The 25,472-nt window shown below is 36.9% G+C and overlaps 1 protein-coding gene across 6 annotated transcripts in view; it reads left to right on the forward strand.

The window, feature by feature from the left end:
* The window catches only part of ATG7 (autophagy related 7), a 107,754-nt gene that overhangs the window by 40,594 nt on the left and 41,688 nt on the right, over positions 1–25,472 (forward strand). Inside the window, exons 19-20 of one of the 6 annotated variants that reach the window (XM_050328269.1) lie at positions 4,602–4,686; positions 17,415–22,185. The exons of 4 other annotated variants lie outside the window; for them this stretch is intronic. In XM_050328269.1, the coding sequence (XP_050184226.1) occupies positions 4,602–4,667 (66 nt within the window). In that variant the 3' untranslated portion in view covers positions 4,668–4,686; positions 17,415–22,185. Of the gene's footprint in view, positions 1–4,601; positions 4,687–17,414; positions 22,186–25,472 lie in introns of those variants that run through there. One more of the 6 variants, XM_050328270.1, reaches the window with a different exon arrangement.

Consider the following 25,472-nt stretch of genomic DNA (forward strand, 5'->3'; position numbering starts at 1 on the left):
TGGAATGCGGAAGAAATTGGGGCAATAGCATGGGCAATAACACTGTCTAAAGAGTTGTGATAGCTGAGTGTGTTCCATAAAAAATGAAACAGGTATCAGAATCATAGAATGGCCTGGGTAGGAAGGAACCTTAAAGGTCATCTAGTTCCAATCCCCCTGCCATAGAGCCTTCACTAGATCAGGTTGCTCAGGTATCTGTTTTAATACTGTATTTTAATAATGATTAGTATTCCCTACTCCATCTGCCAATGTCTGTACCATTCTGCATCATAATTTTTTTTTGGCCTAGTCATATCACATGGATGTTTTTGAAGTGATCATTCAGTTACTGCAGCCTGTGCAAATGGTGTAGCTGTTTTTTCTGCTGGAAATGGCTCGACAGTGTCGCTTAATAACGTTGGGGGGATAATGATAACTTGGCTCTCTGCTTCGTGTTTTAACCTTTTAAAATAATTGGAGCAGATGCTGGAAGCATTAAACTGTAAAATACCTGATGCATTCTTAAATCAGCCTGGTAATACTTAGAAAATATTTAAATATATATATATGAGAGGGATCCAAGAAAGGAAAAGAAACACCACTTAACACGTACCGCTTATTAACAGTTAGAATAATTGTGGTCTGATTGCCATGCCTGACTTTTAGGCTGCTAATGTAAAATGTAAAAACAATTACAATTGCTCTAGTTAGTAATGTATTATTTTACAGACATTAGTCAATACATTTCTTTTGCGGTTTCAGCCTGTGCACAGGTGTTTGTTTATGAAGTTTTAGAGACTTTCTACAAAATGTCTAGTCAGGTGTGAGTTTATTGCAACTTACTGAAGTTCAAAGTTTATAATAAAAATGGAATTAGTGTGCTTTCAAAAAATCTTTTGGTTCAACACTGAGGTTTCTGCAATGAAATCATTACTCATAAGTGGAAAAACTGACATAGAAAATATTTGCAGAGCTAATGCTTTCAAATTAGCCCAACTACCATAAAACCACTGACTTTTCTTGATTGCTTCCCTGTAGTATTGGTATATTTTTGTAAAAATTCATCTGTTTTATCAGGATTAACTAGTTTAATAGTCATGATAAAGTCTGTGTTTATGAAGGTTAAGGTCTGATAGGCAGATTTTCTGCAGATTCTGGAGCACGCTTGTTTGCTTCAGATTAAAAGATCTGTTATTTCATTACAGTTTACCACTGTTGGCTCTGAAAATAAAAGAGGTTGTTTTGGACTCTCACAGTACTCCCTCAGTAAATAATTTGGGGCAAATTTTAATTTTTTTAGGTGCACAAGAGAGTGCTTTTAATATATTTTCTGCTGAATTATTCTTGTATTTTGAGCTCCTTGTTCTCATGCTGCAGTTGATGAGTGTGAGGTCTGCAAAATGGTTTATCAGGTTTCTGGCTCTTTTGGAGCTGCTGTTGGCAGAATGTGTTCTCTAAAATGGAGGCATTAGATTTGTTAAGGTTGATGCTCCTTAGATTGGTTTGAGATATTCTTGTTATGTTCTAAAGACTGCAGCAAAAATACTGAGAGGTTTCACAAGACATTTATGGGCTCTTTTGGTGAATAGAATATTTGATTGTTCTGTTAAGAAGTTATGTGCCTTTCAGCATTCAAACTCTTTAGAGAGATTTTCTAGGTTATTGGTGGGTTTGGAGACCATAAAAATGGTTTCTAGTAACTGAAGATTTTCCTTTCCTCCTGTTTAGTAAAATGTCACCAGTGCTATTTCTGCACTGTAAAGAAAATAGACTAGTAAAGTTAAATGTCATCCAACCTTATATTTACTGCAGTAGCATCATAATCAGTTGCAATTTTGTGTGAAAATCATGGATATTTGACTGATAAACTTGTATCTGATAGGGAAATGACTCAATCTTGCGCTTTTTTAAAAAAGATTACCCTTAAAATGTTGATTCATTAAGATGATTTAGTTGAATGTTTTGCTTAGAGTGTTTTGTTGTGGTCAGAAAAACTGTCATGCTATGTTTCAGCATCTTAAGTGAAATCACACTCTGAAACTTATTCTTGTTTTTTATTTTTAATTCACCTAAATGCTTAGCTGCTTTCATGATAAGTTATGGAAATTCCATAGGAGTGACAGAACAGTTTTGGATGGCCTGAATTTTCCATAAAAACTCTCCCTCCCTACATTATTAGCACAGACTGCATTTTCCCAGATTAAAACAATACAGCTTGCAGTAAGATATGGGAGACTTTTCACTGAATATCTTTTTTACTTGCACTGTTCAATTTCGTGTTCCAGGGCTGTACTGTTGACCTAAGTATTAATGCCATCTTGACATGCTTTACCTTGTCTTTTTACAATGACTGATAAGAATATAATTCTAATTCAACATGCAACAAGAGTAGCAATCATAATACAGATTTAGTTTCTGGTTTAACTTTGATAGTTATTGCAGGAGTTTTAGTTAATAAAGCACTTACTTCTTTGACATGAGATGCATCAGGAAATTATAAATATTCCACGACTTCCTTAGCATGATGATTTACTCAGTAAATAGTAATATTAGCAAGTGTTTCTATTCTGTCTTGAAATGACAGTAAATTTTAGGCATCTGCTTTTTCCACATCTGGCTTTAATTTAGGTTCTGTGAAACTTTTTTTTTTTTAATAACCAGTTAGATATTTATGTACAACTTCAGCAAGAGACTCTGATGACACACACAGCTTTGAAGGCCAATAGAAGCTGTGGGAAACTCCCGTGTCAGCACTTAGGTCTTGTTTCCACTGGATACAGTTCATTTTGGGAGCTGTCCAAGCTCATGTAAAAACTGCAATTCTGTTTTCCAGATCACTTTGTCTCCTTGCTCCTAACCTAAACTTTTAAACTTGACACTTGTTCAATGTGTAGTCGAGTTTAATAGCTGGGCTTAAAAATAGAGACAACCTATGGATCCTTGAATTATTAGTGAGACACGGGAGGTGTTGACCTGGAGACAGAACAACCAAGTGGATGATTTCCAGTTCAGAACTTGGGCTGGATTGTTGCGTTTCAGTGCATCCCTAAACCGACTTGTTTGCTCCCCACATATGCCAGATTTAACCCTGCAAAGGGTAATGGTGTTTGCTGGTATGGAAAGCTTTCCTGATATTCACTCTCCTATCTGTGTTAAAGGTTAATTTTTACTGATGCGACACTGGTGGAAGTAAAAACTGACACAACAATAAAGCCCATAGCCAAGATTATTCCATAGTTGTGGAAAAACCATTCCCATTTGTAAGATTTTCTGAGAAACTTAGTTTTTTAAGGCTACTCATTTCATTGTTGCCCTTTTCCTCTAGAAATAACTGCCACTGTTCTTCAAGAACCAATTAAACAAAGTAACCAGGCTTATCCTCGCTGGGCCATGTGTAAGTGCTCCTGAAATCCTGAGGAGTGAAGCATCTTATTTGAAAGGGATTGTCAATCCCAGAAGGAGTGCTAATAGTGGTAAAGGGAAATTTTGGCATGAATTCACCGTAGTATGAGCAGTTGAATTTTTGTACAACCATTTTCCAACTATATTCATTTTCAGAAGTACAGAAGCCTCATTTCTCTCTGTTCCCAGTAAGGCGCAAGTGTAAATATACTTTCTTCCTTTGGATTTCATTTCCTGAATTACTTGAGTGCTTTACTGTACTTGCTGCTTTCATCAGGATGAAAGAAGATTATAAAATACATGCAAGAAATAAAATGTTCACTTTGTTTTACGATTGATTAAAACACAAGAAGGGGTAGAAGTCTTGTAGTCTAAGAGGGTCATAAAGAGTTTTGGAAAAAAATCAAATCCAGACCAGAGTTCATATTTCTGAATGTGATTATAAAGGTCAGATATTGGTGCCAGCAGGTCATGATGTCTGTATTATTTTGCTTTAGTAATGTTGTAATTCAAGTTTTTTGTCTCTTATAAAAAATTGGGATCCATAGTGTCTATAATTTCTATGAGAATTTCTTGTGGTCAGTGAATGAACCCTGTTTGTTATTTGCAAAATCACTTTTCTCTACTGGTTTACTGTATCCCAAGCTATGTTTCTTATATTATACAAGGGTAGGATTAATTTTTAAAAAAAAGAAGGATTCATGCTAGTAACATACTTGGAGCTCTTTCTTTGACTAAGAGAAAACACAGAAAACTTGTTTTTATTCTGTTTCTGCACTTACTTGACATTTGTACCTGACCGGTTTTCAGTCATTTCTTGAGGAACAAGGCTTAGCTGTGTAATAGGCAACTGATATTAAAAGGGAACTTATCCTAATTTGGAAGAAAATTCAGAATTTCCAGTGTGCTTTGCTATTAAAAATATCCTGTTTGTTTCTGATTATGCAATATATTTTATGTTGAAACAATAACATATGAATAGCCAAAAAAAATCCCAAGCAAAACTGAAAAACCCAACTAAAACAATATTGTAACAGTAAGTTCTATAACTGAACAGGTTTTTTTTCTGTTAGCCAAACAGTATTCAGAACTTAATTTTATTTGATGTTATGAAAACTTCCTGAAGAAATCACTACTGATGGGTAGCCAAAATTAATATTTGAGACTTTTCTGTGTCTGTGAGCTTTTTTGTTTTCACGTTTTTAATTGGTGCATTTCAGGAGAAATTCGCTTTGACAGATTCAGACCTGCCCAGGAATTTCTTTCTGAAGAGATTAAGAGATTAATTTGTTTTTTTTTCAGGAGGTAGGTTGTTTTTTTTCTGGCTAAGTTTTCTCATGATGTCGATTAGTGTCATCATATTTCTTCATTCATCAAGCAATGTTTCCCAGATTTTCAAATAATGGTAAATTTTTTTCTGAAAAAGAATTCCGGTTGAACACAGTCCAAGTGAGAACTGAGTCTTGGTTACAGCAGATTTTAAAATGTATGTAAATTTGCAGTGCCTAAAATAGATTTAGTTAGTCTGTCCTTCACATACTACTCTGCTGAACGGATAGTATTTCTGCTGCTGACATTTTACTAAGCGAGTTAATCATTATATCAACATAGAGGAGTTCAAACTGAGTTTTACAGCCTCTGAACGAGCCCCAGAATGGTCTTTATGCTGATACCTTGTGTTGCTCTTTGAAGATTTTAGAAATACCTGTGAAGTGTTGCCTTTGTTTGGTACCAAAACATGATCTTGTCTTTCCCCGATATCTTTACTGATAATTTCAATTATTATCCCTTATTATGTTCAAATGCTCTTCCTAGGGCTTACATCAGCAACTAGTGTGCACAAACACTCATATGTTTCATATGTTTGAATAAATACATATTTGTCCCGTTAGGATGGGGAGGGGCATTTGCAGTAATTGTGTTTTGTGGGAGGCAGGAGGAAGAAGGAGGAAGGACGGTTGGTTGTGGAGTTGTATGGAATGGGAGGTATCAGGGATGAGAGCCAGCCAACCCTCTAAGCTGAGTCATGTAAAACCAGGGCTTGGAGTGTCAGTTACAAACATCTTTTCATCAGACAACCCTCATTATTGTTCCAATTCCAAAGAGATTTAAGTGAGGGCAGCTATAAAAATACTACCCATCCTAGTACAAATGAATAAATCTGCATTGTTGTAAACATCCGTTGTGATGTCTCAAAAATACGAACCAACCTTTTACTTGAATTTTTACTTGAAAGTTTTGACTTGTAAATGATGGCATCTTTCAATAAAAGGCACCACTGCTTAGCTCCATAGATTCATAGATTTGCTAGACTAGTATATATATTAGTCAAATTAAATGAAACTCTGCAAATTCAAATGTAAGAATCAATTCTTGAGGGCAAAGATAGATGAAATGCTGATTTATTCAGTATAAAGAATTTTTTTTTAATTTAAGCTGGTGTTGCTATCAAGTTGTCTTTTTTCTTTGAAATTTCAAATACATGGAAAAAAAATTTGTAATGTCATTTGGATTAGCAACAGATGGAAGGGTTTTTAATATTTTTTTCCTGTATTTAACTGACAATTGCTGTCATAGTGCCAAAGCACTGATAGAATTTAAATCTCTATATACAATTTCACAGTAAATCTCACATAACTATAAAAGGGAAAATACTGCTATGAATAAATTTATAATCTCATCAGTTTTTATCACTTATCAGTGAGGGGGAAAAGCTGTGAACAAATAGCTGTACAAACCCATCAGCCTCGGTACTACAGCACCTTTCCAGGTGCTCTGAAACTGCTGAATCTTATGTACTTGATGTTCTTCAAGCTGCTTGTGCAGCTGGTGAGCACTGGATTGTTTGTCCTCTGTCTAAGCAGTGTCAGTCAGCGGAGGTTTGTACTGTTCAGTGTCAGATATTCTCCATTGATAGGGCTCAGTGTCCGTGCTTGTTGATGTTTCTTCTTTTAATAATAACAGCTCTCCAAGTACATTTGCAAAGGTACACTCATTTTCTTTATGAATCATCTTAATTACCCTCATTAGATCAGTATCTAAACAAGGAGTATATGCAGTGATGCAGTAATGCTTTGATTTGTGCCATGGTAGTAAATGATATTAAATTGTTCTTCATGTATGATTTTAGAGTAATTTTAGTTAATGATGAACATAGCACCCCAAAATTTGAACTGAACTCCTATACTTAAGCTGTAAAATCTGAAAAATAAATTTGCTGATGTTTTTAGAAATGAATTGTTCCTCTAAGGAACTTAGTACACCTCATTACATTTCCATAAGTCAGAATACATACCCCCAGTTTTCTCATGTAATGCTCCATCACACTGAATTGGCATCAGTATGAGAGAACAGCTTCAATATTCTGGTATAATTTCTTTGCCAATCTCTGACAGTGCCAGGTGATGAAGATATCAGTGAGTTCAGTACCTGAAATGGCTCATCCAGTACTAAAAATATTTGTTAAATTAAGATTGTAACCTGGTTTTTTTGTTTGGTTTGGTTTTGTTGTTGTGGAGGGGTGTGTGTGTGGGCTAAAAAGATTTTCAAACTTAATTGAAAGGAAAAATCACCAGTAAAGAAGGGAGAAAAAAAATAATTTAGGGATTAAATTTCTTCCATGCCAGTACACGTTGTCACAATGAAGAATGAATACACTTTTCAAGATGCATTCTATTATTCTTCTGTGAAGAATAAGAAATTACACAACACAGAAAAACATGCTGATAAACTTTGTTTTATAATTAAGAACATAAATTATACAATGTGCGTCTTAGTTCAAGAGAACAGTTGCAGAGTATATGAACCTTTGTAGATCATTCAAGTCAAAGAAAAGGAAAAAGTTTGCTGTTGGACAAATTACTACCACATGCAGGTTTCAATAAGCATATATTGTTGTTGCCTTGCCCAAGGTGCTGTGAATGTCTTGAGGCAAATCTTCCTCAGCATTCAATGAACTGTTGAATGTTTGAGTGTTAATTGAGTTACTTGTATTTTGTCTGAGTGAGCTCCATCCCCCCGGTTTTTATGGTGCTCAATTCATCTTACAGGCTGTTAAATGTTGTCCAAGAGTATTTAATTGTTAAAAGTGTTTGCATTCTTCTGACAATCTATATTTCCTCTGGAAATGTCTCTCAGATTTCTCTTAAGGCGTTCAGAGTTGTGCAAGAGAATTCGTGCAGTCATTTGTCACACATACTAAGTGCATTGGTGTTTTATTATTGCCAGCATCTAATTTAGACTATCTTTCTGCACAAACAGTTATGACTTCTTTTCCAGCTCTGTAAACTTCTGATTTTCCTGTAAAAATATATATACCTAGTAAATGATAATAAGTGAAGTTGATTGCAATGTGAAGGGTTATTGAAAAATCATGTAGATTTAGCACAGCTTTTCTCTAATGCCAGTAGTTGCTAATTCATGTGACAATCAGAGGAAATTAGGCATCACAAATTTTAATAAAAGAACATGAATTTAAAACGTACATCTGTGTGGAAATCTCATATGGAAAACCATTTGTAAACTACTTGTCAGCTTAAATTTTCACAATGTCTTAGGATTTCTTCCTTTATGAACTACGGACTAATCTTACCAGCGTGATTGTTTAAAGATTTGCATCCATGTTGCTACAGTAATACAAATAATGCTGAATTTTGGTTAACACTAATTTTGCAGAGATTTATAAAACAGGCAAATTTGAGTAGCCTTGAATCTCTGCGAAGTGCTGGTATTTCCTTTTCCTTACTGTATTTCAGGTTCTCTTGAAATTTCCTTATTACAACTTCTTTTTCTTGAACACATTATAACTTGGCTTCCAGCTGAAATCTGCTATGCAACATAGTTGTTTTTATGAAATTGGCTAGAGTCCTGGAAAGACCACCTGATACTTTAGGAGTGATAAAAATTAATGACCAATTCCATAGTTAAACCCCAGATATGATTCCAGGATCAGCCTATTTGTGCTTGAGAAGATAAGGATTGGTTATCTCTTATCACTTCAGTGATAATTTTTCCTTAGCAGTGACTTCTAGTTGATTTAAGGTCAAACTGAGTGGAAAATCATGTTCTTGTAAATAAAAGTTGTGTCTGACCTCATGTAGAAACATCAAAAAAGTCTATAGTGTTATGCATACAATAAAAAATTTGCCCAGAGAAAAGGGTTCAAGTTTCAAGTTCAGAGAGCATAACATTTAAAAAAAAGTTTTAGGATGAGCTTTTCTTGTTCTCTCAATGTCTAAAACCCCCACTCTAGGTATTAACTAATTAACATGCTTCAAATTAGTGATGAATTGTTGCATTCTCTAAGTATTGAGTCTGGGACACTGAAACTATATTTATATATAATATTTCATAAAGCAAGAGCTGCTTGTGAGTTACTGAATTTGTTGTTATTTTTATATATTTTTAGTTATTCTACAGGTCTGATGATGATTTTTAGCCATTTAATTGTTACACAACAATCTTAAAATAGTGCAGTTTTGCTGGATAAATATGAATGGGAACATGCTAGACCTTGAAATCTAACAACATACTCTTTAAATTAGGTTGAGCTGCAAACTCTAGTAGAAAGTGAAATTCATGGTTGAGATCTGATAAGGATCAAATCACAGATCTGATTTTAAAATCTGTGCAGAGCAGTTCTACTGATATCTCTGTGTATCAGACATGCAGATGTCTGATGACTGAAGTGTAAAATCTCACAGAGTGGCTATTTAATGGCACTTGACTGTCTAAGACAGTAAGTGAATTGACTCTATTCCAGTTAAAACAAAAAATTAAACATAAAAGTAGTCTAATTGGAATGAACTTAAAGCAGTGAGATTATGGAAATAAACTTGGAGAAATACTCTGTATGCAAGCAGAGTACTTGCTTGCAAAGCAAAGAGATGACAAAATACATCAGTACTTTGTCATCTTAAAATAGGGTTGTGTTTAAGTACTTACTATACACAAACTAAATTTCTCTAATTGTAAAGTACTGACCCAAGCCTACCAGACAGTGAATTGGATCCCCTGCAAGTCAGGTGTAAAATCAAGTAGGTTAATCAGTAAATACAAAATGTACATGGTTAAGAAAAAGATATAAACCATGATTTAGATGGAGATAAATGCTTTATTTTTTTGTAACTAAAGAAAGTAAGTCACAGAAATGGAAAAGGGATGCACATGTAAACCTGTAAAGAATTAAGTAAACACTTTCCAGCCTCTCAAGGGGATAGGAGTTAAGAGATACAGTTTTAAAAGTCTTTGTGTTGTTGAAAAGTTATTTGTCTAGTGTCTACTGAGACAGTGTGCCATCAGCAGCAAATCCAAAATGCAAGTTAAAAAGACAAAACTACTACTGGAAGAGAATATGAAGGCATAACAAAGCTTTTTAGAATTATTACAGTGCAACAGCTGGTTTTGCTAATGTTTCTTGGTTATTTTAAAAAAAAAAACTCATCTAAGTTCTAATTCCTTTTGTCTTCTCACTTTGAGTAACTGCAGTATATGAATTTTGCTGGCGTATGACTCATTCTTCCCACAATACTATTTCTTTGAAAAGCCCTTGTAAAAACACGCATTTTGTATTAGTTGACTTAGTTGGCAACTGTGTAGGCTTTTTTCTTCCTGGGTGAGTGATTTATATGTACTCTGGATCTGCCTCTGCCACGCATCGTGCATGTGAAGACAGTGGCAACACTGTGCTGTACCTGTGCTGTGCTCACAATTCTGACAGAGTGCAGTTGGCTGGGAGAGTGTATCAAGCACCAAAACTAGTTTAATCTCTTGCTCCACAGGCAATAGTCTTATATCTAACAAATTCTGATACCTTGTGCACGTTTTCAGGGACATGCAGTCATGAAACTGAGGCTTAATTTTAAATCTCAGTAGATTGAAAGGATAAAGAACAAAGAAGGCATAAATGCCAAATAAGATGTTATTTCCAGCCTCCAAAAGAAATGTTCTTGCATGAGTTTGGTTCACTGTAAGAAATACAGAAGCTAAATGACAGGTTCATTCAGCTGAAGAATTGAAGAGCATCTATTGTAGCTTTTGTATGTGAGTGTTGGGCAGTCTATTTTAACTATACCCCTGTAGGCGGCCCTAGCATTATTCTAAAGAACAGCCCTGGCTGTAGATTCTCTTGGTGCTTTCACAGGGCTTCACATTTTCTCTGCTGCCCCAATGGAATAGGAAGGCTCCTGTGAGAGAATTCTGTCCTGAATTCTGTACACTCCATGAGTTTGTCCAATGTACCAGCACATATTCATCACAGCAGCACGTGTGGATACTGATATGGGCAGCATCCTCTCCAGCTGTCTTTGCTTCCCTAAAGGGACGGGTGGGTGAACTGGATCAGCCTTTGGATTGAGTCCAAACTGTAAAACACAAGCTCACGTTTAGATGGGTAATGAAATACTTTAAACTCTGCCTGCCTTAGAAGTACAGGTTCTGTGTTGGCTGGGGGTACTTATTTGATACTTCAGTTTTCTGGATTTAATCTAGAGTTTAGTATTTAGACCTAATTGTTTAATGCATTTAATATGCAATTTAATATTGTCTAATGTATATTTAATATGTAGATTTATGCCTGCAGATTATATTTGGATTACTCAACAAACTAAAATTTTGGTTGTAGCTGAAACATGTTGATAAAGTTCAAACAGCTGATTGTGAATTTTCCTTTTATACAGTGGAAATTAGAGATGGTTATGGGAGATTTGGGAAAAGGAAGTGGTACTGTTAACTATAATTTTAGTTACATTAAGGTCAGATTTTTTGCTAAGTGAGGTTGAATTCAATCAAAGTTGGTCATTTAAAAAAAATAGCATTTTTTATAATGTGGCATTAGTAACACCCTTATGTCACAGCTGGTGGAGGATGCTACAGGAGTTTTCAGGACAATACTAGAAAAAAGTTAGTGTATTTGGAAAACTGCTAGGATTGAAGCTTACTTATGAAAGAGAAAAATGGTGTTTTCATGAAGGAATTTCTAAATTGAAGAATGAATATTTTGACCATTGAGTCTTTTGCATTCAAAGGAGAATTATATTCCCAGTTCTAGCATGAAGTATGCAATCCTTCATTCTAGTTATAAAGTGGGATTTTTCTTTCTTCAGTTTAAAAGTGAAAAGAAAGAACTTAATGGCAGAGGAAATTGCCTTTAGAATAGACTGCCCATTTAGAAATGTTATTTTAATGTGAAGGGATGAGGTAATAGAGTAAAGCAATGACCAGCAAGCTGCAATGTTTGACTCCAGTATCAACAGCAACTTCACAGTCCTGATCTTTATTGTCCTTTATTTAAAATGGCATATCTGTTTCAGGAAGAGTATCAGGAATACTCTAATTTCATATTTCATATGGGATCTGATTAATACTTGAGGCATGTAAGGGAGCTATAACATTAAGACTGTTGTTACTATAGTGAGGTGCTATTACAGACATCACAAGACTTGTTATACAAGGAAACACGATTTCTTTGGATTAGAGAAGTTGCCAAAGGCTTGAAGGATTTATAGGTGCTTCTGCTTTGAGTTATATATAACTTCATTATTATTTTTTGAAAACATTTAGATCTGGAATTAATGAAGCACAGCAAATGCCGATGAAATGAATTAGCAAGTTTGACAGCTTGTAATGACACCAAGCAAATAATGAATTTCATTGGAGCATTCCTTAGCTCTCCAAATGGCTAAATAATTTACAGAAAATCATAAATCCAGCTTTTGCACAGAGAAATGAAGCTAATATTCTTTAAGACTGAAGTGAGGTGCGTTAGAGTTGACACGGTCAAGGTCATATTTCTTAAATTATTTATTGTTCTTACACAAGTGGAGGAGGAAATGATATGTTATGTTGTGGTCAATGTGGTGACAGTCTGGATCTCAGGGACAAAAAAATGATGAGAGCATCTGCAAAGATGTGAGGAGGAAGCACAGGGATGAGTGGGAGCAATGGTCATGTGGGTCTGAGCCAGGTAAGAATTGAGTCCCATGGGAAACTGCTGTCCTGGGGCCCCAGAGGTGACAGGGGCTGTAGTTCCAAAGGGCTCTGGAGCTTGCTATAATGCCATTTGGGCTGAGTTAGTTTTAAATATTCTGAGTTTAAGAGGGGTATCAAGGAGTTTAGAAGGACAGGGATTGCAAGCCCCAGGCAAAGAGGAAGTGGGGAAATGTGACTTTAGAAACAAAGGATTCAAACTGGCTTTTTTTTTCTGCAGCATCTCCAAAATTTAGTCACGGTTACTGTAATGAGAAGGGACGATGAAATACAAATGTGTAACAGCACTGGGATGTGCTGGGCTGCTGCAAGGTCTCTTTTTATGTGAATTAGGAGTTCAGTGCATATCACATCCATTTGATCATTTCAATAATCTCAGCTGTATAAAAGTGGCAGTATTGTAGCATTGCTTCACTAAGCCAGCTCAGAGATGAGTGTGACATCCAGTAACTTTTTCTAAACAGCTGCATTCCATTCTGTGAACTCTGTAGCACTGCAGAGATGTTTCCAACTGATTATTACTTAAACAGGTGATTAATTGCAAATTATTTATTGGGTTCTTAGAGCTAGCTCAGCAGACATCATTTGTTCTTGTTACCATAATGCAGAATTAGTGGTATGGGTATTAATGTGAATGTCAGTAAATCTGAATGAGAAATGAGCCATAATCAATGATGAAAGGCTTTTAAGTTTTTAAGTAGTCTTACAACATTTGTTTCTTACAAGCAATACTATAAAAAGAAAATATGTAATGGCAGAAATCGTTCTTGAGTTCCCTTTGACTCTCCCTCTTTAATGGGACTCAGGAATTTAGCTATGTAAAAATATGACTAATGCTTTTTGCTTTTGAGGTATAGACCTGGATGAGATCCAGTATGAGATTGGATATCAGTAAATTGGAAAAGTTCTTTCCTAGTCTTTTTAACTTTGTATTTCGAGCAAAACTACATCAAAAGCTGGAATAGATTCCTCATCTAATTTTTCCATGACTGAGTGGGCTTTTTGTCTTCAGATAGTGTCTGATTACTAAATTAAGCTCTCAGCATCAATAAATCATTCTCCTGCAGAGTAAAATCTATAATCTTTCATATATGTTGTCTTTTATACCTTTGAAATATAGCTCTTAGGGCTGTGGAGTGAATTCCTGGGTAGATACAGCAAAGAAGGAGAGAGTAGAAAGGAATCCAGGTGCATGTTGTATAGTTTGTTAGGGTGACCTGCCGAACACATGGCAGAGTGTTTGCAGGTACTGTGTGAACTCCTGGGAGCAGTGGCTAGTTGGGTTATGGAGTTTAGTTTATGTAATGAAGACTCAGTGTGGTTCCTGTCACTGCCCAAAGGAAGGGTTTTTAAGAAGCATAATACATGATGTGTTGTGATACATCTGTCACACCAGTGCAGTTACACTTCCAGGAAATGTAAGGAGGTAGGGAAGCACAGAGAAGGATCATTCCTGATCCTGTATGAGCAGTGTTATAAAACAAACCAACCCAACTTGGCATTGGAATATGTGTTCATACTGTTTAGAGGGTAGAGCAGAGTCTGCTGAGCCAACCACATGGAAAGAGTGTTCAGATCTGAAGTGTTCATGCTGCCTTGCAAAGCCCATGTTCCAAATGGCATTGGAATGTATTAAATTTTAATTTCTCTTAATGTTATGCAGGACATCACAGAATCAAAGTCTTAAAATGCTGTCTGTCTGTTCTGTATATCAGAGAGATGGGGGACAGAAGGGAAGAATGGAAATAATGGAATATCCTACCCATATTTTTATGTTAGTGGAAATTAGGAAAAAATCTGTTAGTCCACAAAAACAACAGCTGGAATTTATCTTGTCATGCAAACCTTCAGCTAATTTTTCTTACTGTATCCTACCCGAAGGTATTTTTAAAACTGGATGAAGACAGCTTTTATTTTCTCCATTGTGCTTATATTGACACAGTCACAGATGTTATTACTATGCAAAGCACTATTATTATTTTTTTTCTCTTAAGTACTTTTCCAGTTTTCCTTTCACTGTGACAATTTTTTCATTGTTGTTGGGAGATGGAACTATTTCATTCATGGGCTACAAATGTTTTCTTTTAAGTATTTGAAATGTCCCATCCTTCTATTGTGCTTTTCCAGTTTACTATGAAATGCTCCAACCCTATTGAATATATTTTTGTTTAAACCTTCCATTCCTGTTATTTTTAAAAATTTTTGTGTATTGCTTTAGTTTTTCAAGATGTATCATCACTGTCATTTTAGCAATTAAATTCTGCTGTCTCAGTCACTTACTTTGATGTGATCTATTTCTTTCTTTGTATTTCACTGTATCACACTTTCTCTCATCTCCTCTGTCGTCCATAATTTCTCTCTTTGATTCACAACTGCTTGCAGATCTACTTTGTATACTCTGTATGTTTTATTTTAATTGGGCATCTGCATGACCTGAAATAAAAATGTTAGTCTTTTCATCTTCCAGATTTACAACATTATTTCGTGTTATTTAGTAGTAAACTCTTGGAATAAACAGTTGTAGAATCCTGTTATTTTTGTATTTTGTTGTAATAGTAGCTCTAAGTGGACATAGAAATGCTTCTAAAGAATTTACTTTTCAATAATCAACTTGGTTTTCTACCAGAATGTTATAAAAAATGCTATTCATTAATGATTCTTTCTTCCGCTTCTGAGCACATCGTCATGTTAAAAAAAAAATCAGAATTTTTCTTCTGTCTTTTTTTTTTAATTTCACAATAATCAGGGTCTGTAATGTGGTATTTATTCTATTTATGCTTGCAAACACTTTCATTTCAAAAAAACTACTGGACAGCTGTAATGAATTACATCAGTAATACTGTGGTGCTGTTAACTAGTTGGTATTTAATTTTGTATTTTAATATTTAAATGTATTCTCACATTTAAAGGACTGCATTGGTATTTTAGTTGTTTCTTTAGCTGCTCAGTTTGTCAGATGACAGGGATTGTGCTTGCTAGACTCAGCACCATTGCCTTGTCTCAGCGTTTGCTCTGTTCTCCCCATAAACTGAATTTAGTAGTCAGTTCCATTCCTCTTGTACAAACATGCATCTTCCAATACTTACATTCACATTGAGCAATAAGAAATTGTCAGTACCTGTTTTTCTTGAATGTCAAGTATCAGGTGTAATTTAACAGTCATTTTTGGGAAGTATTCTTTCAGCTCATTGCCCCTTGTCAGCAACCTTCCTCAGCCAGGTGTGCCTGGGTATTATTCTAATATACAGCTCTTACCAAGGCCTGTTACCCCCTAGATTTTGACAGTTAAGCATCAAAAGTTACACTTTAAACACTAATATTCATATTAAAAAATACCTTGTTTAATCTTTTTTTTTTTTTGCCCCCAGCTCCTCCATGCCTGAGACTAGTATTTGAGGTAATGCAATTTCCTGGAAATTTAAGGCTATCCACATAACAATACTTATGGCCTAAGATGTAGAGCATCCTTTGCTTTTTTTGAAGAAATATATATATTTTTTCAAAAATAGATGTCTGCCCTCATTAGTGTTGAGTTCAGACATGAGCAAGTCCATCTGTTTCTGGCCCATACATTTTCTGTCGGGATTTTGTATAGGGCTTTCTATACTTTTTATTTGCATGTGTCTCCTAAATAATGCTGATATTTCACCTAAGTTCCATGAAAAGAGTGCAGAGTAAATGAAAAAGCTGGACTAAATCCTTGTATTGCAGTTACAGAGTCTTTTGTATTAAAACTGTTGTTGGCCTCTTAGCTTTCATGTTCTTTTGCTACAAGCCAGAGCATGTTGACATTACTAACAATTTCCAAGTATGTTTTCACCACACACACAAAAAGGAGAAGGAGCCCCTTCAGTTACCATTCCATGTCCAACTCCAATCTCTCCACAACTTTGTACGCTGACCAGAAGAGTGAAATGCAAGGGAGAAGTTTGTCATCATTGTTCTCACCATTGACTCCAGCATGTTTAAAGTCTAGTTTTTATCTCTGGCAGCTGAGTATCTGTTCACCGAAAAAATACTGGAAGTTCTTGGAATTACAAACATACGGAGTCATGAGCCAAGTTTTCCCTGGCTGAGCAGTGACAAAAGCTTCCAGTTGATCTGAATTTTATGTGGTGTTTTTTTCTGTTGAAAACTACTGTTCACTCTGAGATCGTCAAACCTTATTGCAACTAGGATCCAATATTTGTTTTTAATCATTGTTCCAGAGTTAGATTGTGAATTCTTATTATGGAACACCCAATGAGTTCATAGTGGAAGTTGTTAATCTTCAAATTTTATAATTAAATTAAATTTTATCCCAGTATATTAGTAATTTTAGCAGAATGTTCTAATCCAAAATGAAATCAGATGTTCTTCGTGGAAATACTAAAGTCCAGACAATGGGTATTGTATTTAGGTTACAAGACTTGTGGTCTTTTTTTAATTTTATTTTCATTATTTACATTGTAAGGAACACTCTTTGTTCATTTTAAGGAGTAAAGCTATTAATTTTAAAACATTTTTTTTAAGTTTGTATCCAAAAATATTTCTCTTGAGCTGTATAAAACATTAAGTCTTCTGGAAATTCACTACCCTCGTGAATGGACTCCTGGTGAGTGAGGAATTTTTATGACTCCCTTAAAAAACAATTGCAAGCATTCCACAAATAAACAATACACTGATTTAGGGGGACATTTTAATGAGTATTTTATAATTATTTTTCTTTAAGGTTTATTTCAATATGGTATGTTTTAATTTTTAACTTAATTATACTGAGAATTCTCTTGTAGCAGCAGAGAGAGTAGAGCTTTGGAGTAGGAGCCAATGCTGTTTCAATTACCACGTGCAGATACAGAACTGAGTATGATATTTCGTTGATTTCCATTAGTTCTGGAAGAAGAGCTGGAATAGTTCAGTTACATAGGCCAGCGGCTTTCTACTTCTTTTTGCATTTTGCAATTGTTTTGACAATTTTGATCTCATTTCCTAAATTAGTTTTTCTTTCTGTGTCTTTCATTAATAAATTCCATGTGTGATTTTCATTTGATTTATTCTTCTTCTTTCAGGACTATTTTTGATGAGTAGTTGACCATACAGCTACACTGGATTTGGCTTTTCCTGCCCTGGGTGTAAACTATTGCAAATGACAGTTCTTATTTTATTGGCACAATAAGCCAGTCCTTCATTAAATGTACACAGAGTAGCTCTTGGTACAGCAGAAACCCCGATGTTGATATTGCAGAAGAGGTTTATTTGAAATATTGGGGGTAAGAGGGACTTAACGTCATTGGATTACTCGATGTCCCAGCGGAATATCAGCTGCATGCCCATGAAAGCTCTCATTGTTGCTTTTGGAGCAAGATTTACTTTTTACTGCTCAATCTGTAAATAATCCAGGAGATCCTGTTATCACCAGAAGTACAGCTTTTTTTTCAGTTCATGTTCAGTAGCTGCAGGACTTATTGTGATTTTGATTCCTGGCAATAATATTTTGTTCACTCTGAGTTAGCTCACATGGAAGATGATAACATTTAGAACCTGAAAAATGTTGTGCAACTAGTATGAACCAGTTGCGTGGGATTTCAGACAGACTTTTCAGCCTTAATTTCCACTCTGTCAAACCTCTGTGTGTGTCACTTAATGTACTCAGCAAGTTTTTCCTCTAGTCCTTTAATCCATTAGGTAGAAACATTGCAGTGCTGTGCTGCCCTGGGGATGCAGCAGAGATTGTGTGGCTGGGAGCAGGAGGGGACTTAACAAGGAGAACTGAAACACCTTCTAGATCTGCACATGAGTAGCACAAATATAAATAATGGACAATGTTGACATGAGTACAGAGACAGAGACTGATCAGATTTTGAAGGTCCTTTCTCATTTAAGGGAACCTGGCAGACTTTCAAAGGGTACTGCTGTCAGAAAATTATAAAACAGAAAAATACAGATCAAAGATACACTTGATGTCCTTCCAACTTTGCAAGAGCATAAAGACACTCTGTGAGAACTCTTGGTTCTCCAGAACAACACAGGGACAGTATCAGAAAGCCAAGCTTACAGATCCTACTCTGATATTCAGGAGGCTCAGGAAGGGAAATGGATGCTGTGGAGCAACACTACTCTCTGGGGCTTTTTCACTGTCTCTTACAAAACGTTACAAACCTGCTCACAAGGATTCCTTGTTTTTTAATCCGAGTCAGTATTTCTAACTGTGACAGTGATTTATATCATGGTTCAGCACTGGCTTGGCCTCAGCAGAAAGGTCAAAGAAAGAAATGGATGTAAGCATCAGAGCAACAGTAAGTAGGTGTTTTCAGAAGGTGAAATGAAGCTGGTTTAGTATAAGTTCAGTCTTGAGTGGACTCTGTGATTTCTAATTAATTGATGAATTTTACAGAGGTTTTATTTCATAACATAAAAAACCTTTGCAAAAGATAAATATTTTTATTGTAGAGGAGCTGAGAAATTATCTTCTCTGTGTATTTCTCCACTGGGGTTTCTACAAAACTCACAGATGCAGAAAGAGGGTCATTGAAAAGCAGAATCTCTTACTGCTTTAATGCTCTATTGAAAATTGGTATTTTTACTTTTTAGTTGCTAAAGAATAATTTTAGTTTGGGGGATTTAGAAATACTCAACAGTTTACTGGGTATAACTGCCCTGAGTATCAGGTGATGTTATCCCAACTCAAGGAGTGTGATGCTGCCAAACAGTCAGGGGCCTTTTCCCACACATCCAAGGACAAGTCCAAAGACAAATAAGTGGAGCTTACTCAAAATGGGAAATTTCACATCCTCTCTGCTGACTGAGAGATGAATCGGAGAAAACTAATGTTACTAAGTAGTGTGTCAGCATTTCCGAGGGAATTATTGGAGTGGGAAGAAAAGTTGAATGAAACTTGGGAATCACTTGTATTATTAATACAACTCTGAAACTAAGTACCTCTTCAGTTTTTAGTTGCAGTAACTATATTTTCCTCAACTGCACCTTAAAACTATGAGTATACTACTCTGAAATAATTTTTGTATAGTTTTCAAAACTCCTTTAAAATTTTATTATGCAACTGTCCAGGTATTTCCTCCTCAAAAATGCTAGCAAATAGATTTCTTGCTGCTAAACCATTCCACACTTAAGTCAAATAAAGCTAGTGGATAAGTGAATTATCACAGAGAAAGCAGCATATTCACATTGTATTTTCCTCTAAGTTTTTCACGGGACAAAATGAACGTGCAGCCTCTGTTTGAAATCATTAGTTGTGGTTTACTGGGGGAATTTTGGTACTTCCATGTTGTACTTGCTTTTGATCAAAATTTCCCTCCACTACATTGTTTAATTCTGGCCATATGGATTAAAAGGCTCTCTTAAATACAGATTGTAACTCTCATTTGGAGTGCACTGCCATAAAATTCTGTCAGGTTTCCAGCTTTCTTCATTAAAGCTTTCTTTATTATGGTTTGTCATCCATTAAACAATTGTTATGCACAATGGGTACTTGATTATAATTTGCTGAAGCTGGGAATCAGTTACAGCAGTAACCCAGTTCTGTAATTAAAAGAGAACATGTTTATACCTGCTAGGATCTTCTGAGAGCTATTGAGAGGCAGGAGAAACCCCAGCTGAAAGGCAACAGTTTCTGCTAGTAAGACATTTAAGCACTTTAAGCTGACAGTATTTTGTACTGTGTTGTGGAAGTGTGAGTTTCTGCATAATAACTGTGTTTGAACCAAAATTCCTGGTTGTGACAGGGATAAAAGGGCTGTGTCATTTGTTGTAAATCTTCTCACGTCTTTTATTTTTGTCTTGTGTTTATAAAGGGATGTACATTTCTGTTAGAAAAGGAGCAATTGGGGATCCTTGAATCCTCTCTAAGTTTTGTTTCTGCTCTTGTGTGTTTTTTGTTGGGGAGCTCAATCTCTCTTTTATTGGTTTTTTCACCTGTAAAGTTCTGAAAAATTATGAGAAAATTACTAGCTTTAAAATTATTTTAAAAGTGAGTTTTTCATAGCTGCTTGTGTCACTGTTGTAATTTTGTTGCTGTGGAATTGCAAAATATGTAAGTTTGTCCTGGCTGCATTGTTGAACTGTTATGGACAAGCAATAGCATGACATAGCTGATGGTGTAACTGAGTCTAATTCTTAGCAATATGTTATTGATAACTCAAAGGATATACATGATAAACTTAGAAAATATATTTTTATAACTTTGAAGTTAAGGAGCAGCTTTGCAATACTTTTTTTCTCCTAACTTGTGTCTGTCCTATCTCCTAACACTCCATCTTTGAGATACCTTTTAGAAAATCTTCACCTAAGAAAGGTCTCTGGAAACTGAATCTGTGGATTAAGTTTGGTGAGATGAAGCTGATTAATGAAATAATTTCACTTCAAATTTTACAAACATTTTTTTGGCTGAAAACAATTTCAGCCATAGCTGAAAACTAGAGATGCAAACACTGTGTGTGCAACAAATTCCTATCTTGCAATTCCCTATTAGTCTGCAGGGAATTGTTCATATGAGTAGGTCAGAAATTTGCTTTTTAATATCTCTCAAATTGATCTCAGATCAGATCTCTCAAAGGAAATGCAATGTGCCTGTTGCACTGAAAGAGATTTTATTGTAGGCTGTAGACTAAGAAAAAAATTTAAAAAAAAATCAAGAAACTTGCAGAATTTAAGTGCTCTTTACCAAAATCTCATCAGAATTGTTGATGATGTAATCAGGAGTTTTCAGTCTCACTAAACAGGTGAGGAATAGAGATGAATAAATCTAGTACCTCATAATCCTGTCTTTACTCAGCATAGTGAACCCTGATGTTACAGTGAACATACAGTTGAGATATGCAAGTCTTTTGAGGATAATTCAAATAATTCGGAAATTTAGAGTTACCTGAAAAATTCCTTCTCCTTTCAAGCAAATCTTTCATTTTTTATGAGAGTATTTTTTTAGAAGGCGTTTCTTATGAGTCTAATCTTCTCAATGGCAAGTCCTTGCACTGCCTTTGCCAATAGTTGATTTCATATTCAGTCCAGTTTTCACACATGTGAAATAACAGTTTGGCAAGTGGTAAACAAATTATATACTGTGAAGAAAAAAGACTTGTATTTTTTTTCAGAGTAAAAATTTATTTTTAATGAAATAATCCTTTCATTGAAGTGAAGAATAAAAGCTAAAATAAATAAGATCTTATAAGAGGTTGCATAGTAATTATGTCACTTTTAAGAAAGAAGAGTTCATGGTAATGAAATATTTTCACTTTGTTAGGTTTTTCTTGGAAAAGTACAGTGTCACATGATGATGTACCACAATGTGTGAGAGTGGTTTGCTGGTACAAAATCCAAACATCACAAAGTGGTTTCCAGAGACCAGATGTTTATCGGAGCAAAATAGTTCTTATTTAAAGTTTATTGACTGGTTTTGCAGTGTAACTCCACAGTGGGCATTCATACAGGGTGACTGGTACATGGCCCAGGAAGGATTTGTGTTTGGAGAAAGAAAACTGCTTATATTACTCCATAGTCAATAACCTGTTAGAGCTGTGAGGAGAAACAAGCTGGAGCTATTCCTGGTTTAGGGAATACTGGGCATGGCTGGTTCACTGTGGGCCATGCAAGGCTTCTTCAACCCTTATTGGAGAATTAGTGCACTTTTGGTATTTAGAGAAGCCTTCCTTTTCCCAGCCCTCTTCACTTAGCAGTGTTTTTGAGAGTTATCAGGGGCAAAGAACACAGGGAAATTCCTCTCATTAAGGCAGCAGTTAAAATACACACTATGCTGCATTTTGATAGTTTTGAACCTCTAAGAATTTGACCCTTATCTGAAAACTCATTATTATTGTCCCATTATATTGAATATAGGAGCACCAGGTTGGTGCAGGGACCCCTGATCTCTGTGCCCATCCTGCCCGGGATGATGTTGGGATCGCTCCTGCATTGTTGCAGTGAGGGTGGGATGTGCTGGGCTTGGCTTGCCTGCGGCTTCTGCCCAAGAATGGTTTGTTTTGGAATTAGAGTGTCTTGGAAGGGTGTTTAGGGCAAGGAAATGTCCCTGGGTTAGAGTGTGGGAGGCTGGAGGGGAAAAGGGAGAGAAAGGCTTGTCAAAATCATTTCAGTGGGGAGGGGCTTGTATGCCCTTATGAGGTTGTGAGCTGTGCTGGCGGTGGTGTTTGCCTCCGGTAAGGTCTCCCATGCCAGACAGGTCAAAACTGAAGAGGCAGATAAAATGTGTCCATGGGCAGGATGGGCTCTCCAGCCTTCTGGGGATCATCGTGGGAGAAGGACAGCTCTAATTGCAAACCCAGGCAGATGGAACTCGCTTAGCCCTGTAAGGCCATCCATCCAAGAGAAGGATACTCTAATTAAACCCACGTCCTGAGGACCTCACTGTCACTGTCCAAGCTTGACTGGCCCTGGCAGATGAACCTCAGGAGTAAAGGATGGGACCAGTTCTGCGCAAGCTGAGCCTCACCTAAAAAATCCACTACGCAGGCTCGAGGGTTATACCCACACTTGTAAAGCCCTGCAGCGACAGGTGATAAAAGTGCATGGAAGCCGCAGACCCAACTCTGCATGCAGGCGGTTCAGGACATTGGTCGCCTGAATTGACTCCAGAGATGACAGTTTCATTCAGCAGCATCCTGAATGACCAAGCAGCCTTTTTCAAGGAGAGCACTGCTTGCTCCACATGGAGAGGGGCCTAGAAAAGGTGGCCTAACCAAATCGCATCTCCACCCTTCACCCAGTTGGTTAACCGCGGCCAACGGGCATCTTCTGTTGCGGTCAAATAAAGATTAAGAGTAAAAGGCATACAGCTACCTTCAAAGGTGTGTCCAAACTGACACTCGCATGCTGGAACATCGGAACCATGCTTGGTACTGCTGATAGTGGATGTCCTGAGCGTTGCTCCGCTCTAATTGCCCACAAACTGTCATGACTCAACATCGACATTGCTGCTCTCAGTGAAGTTGGTCTCCATGAGGAAGGCAGCCTTAGAGAACATGGTGCCAGTTATACACTCCACTGGTCAGGTAAACCCAGAACTGAAAGGCATCTCTCAGGAGTTGGCTTCATGATTAAAAACTCTGTTGCCTCTAAACTTAAAAACTTGCTGACAGGTCATTCTGATCGCATTATCTCTTTACACCTCCCACTGCACAACAAGCAACATGTTGTTGTTCTCTTCAGTATAAATGCCCCAACCCTCCAAGCTGACCCTGCCAAAAAAAGGTAGATTCTACACCAACCTGCACTGCCTTACCCAAAAAGGTAGATGATAGGATCATAATTCCTGGTGATTTCAACGCCAGAGTAGGAAAGAACTCTGAAGCCTGGAAAGGAGTACTAGGCAAGCATGGTGTTGGAAACTGCAACAATAATGGACGCCTTCTGCTAGAGTTCTGTGCGGAGCAGCAGCTCACCATCACCAACGCTGTCTTTCAGCAGAAAGATAGTCTGAAGACAACCTGGATGCATCCTAGATCCAAGCACTGGCACCTCATTGATTATCTCTTGGTCCGACAGAGAGATATCCACGATTTTCGTCACACCCATGTGATGCCTGGTGCAGAATGCCAAACAGATCATCGCCTTGTGCGCTGTAAACTTAACCTCCACCTTAAGTTCAGACCTGAAAGGGGCGATATTCCAAGGAGGAAATGTCAAGTTAACAGTCTTCAAACAGCTACAGTGAGGGACAGTTTCCAGGCAAATCTTCAAGCTAGAGTCAAAGATCATTCCATAGATCTCTCTCCCAAAGCACTTTGGCAACATATTAAGAATATCATCCTGCAGTCCTCTGAAGAATCCCTAGGGTTCTCCTTCAAGAAAAACAAGGACTGGTTTGATGAAAACAATCAAGAGATCCAGGAATTGTTGAGAAAGAAGAGAACTGCTCGCCAAGTCCACCTTGCTCAGCCTTCTTGCTATGTAAGAAAAGCAATTTTTTGTCTTGCATGCAATAAGCTCCCAACAGAAACTTGGAGACATCCAGAACAAGTGGTGGATCAATGTATCAGAAAAGATTCAATTATGTGCAGACTCGGGTGATTACAGAGGATTCTGTGAGGCCTTGAAAGCAGTGTACGGACCTGCACACCAGGTTCAAAGCCCTTTACTCAGTGCAGATGGCCAAATGCTTCTCACAGATAAAACTTCCATTCTGAATCGATGGTCTGAACATTTTCAGGCTCTTTTCAGTACCAACCGTGTAGTTCAAGGCTCAGCAATTCAGTACATTACACAAGAACTGGTGAAAAATGAATTGGATATTGCCCCCACTTGGGAGAAAGAAGATATTCTCCCCATTGGGAGAAACTCTTAAGGCCATACAGCAGATGAAACCTGGCAAGGCAGCTAGGGTTGATGGAATTCCACCTGAAGTCTGGAAGCTTGGAGGCCAAGCACTCCTCGCTAAATTTCACGAGTTCGTGCTGCATTGTTGGGAACGAGGCGAACTACCATCAGATCTTGATGATGCAGTCATCATCACTCTGTATAAGAAGAAAGGAGATAAATCAGACTGTTCAAATTACCAAGGTATTACTCTGCTCTCCATTGCTGGTAAAATCCTTGCAAGAATACTTTTGAACAGATTAATACTGACTATTGCAGAAGAACTTCTACCTGAAAGCCAATGTGGTTTCAGAGCCAATAGGGGTATCACAGACATGGTATTTGTTCTCAGACAACTGCAAGAGAAGTGTAGGGAACAGAACACAGGACTCTATGTAAACTTCACCAAAGCTTTTGATACTGTGAGCAGAAAAGATCTGTGGCAGATTTTGGAACGTTTAGGATGTCCCCCCAAGTTCCTCAAAATGATCATCTCGCTTCATGAGGACCAGCGCAGTCAAGTCAGATATGGCAATGCACTTTCTGAGCCCTTTCCTATAGCCAATGGTGGGAAGCAAGGCTGTGTTCTTGCACCAACTTTATTCGCTATCTTCTTCAGCATGATTCTCCGAAGGGCCACAGCAGACCTCGATGAAGACAACGGTGTCTACATTCGATATTGTTCCAATGGGAGCCTTTTCAACCTAAGGCGACTGAAGGCCCACACTAAGACCTTAAATCATCTTGTCCGTGAGCTGCTTTACGCTGATGATGCTGCCCTCATTGTCCACACAGAAGTAACTCTG

Source organism: Myiozetetes cayanensis, unplaced genomic scaffold (assembly GCF_022539395.1).
Source record: "Myiozetetes cayanensis isolate MyiCay16 unplaced genomic scaffold, myiCay2020 scf39, whole genome shotgun sequence".
Taxonomy (NCBI): domain Eukaryota; kingdom Metazoa; phylum Chordata; class Aves; order Passeriformes; family Tyrannidae; genus Myiozetetes; species Myiozetetes cayanensis.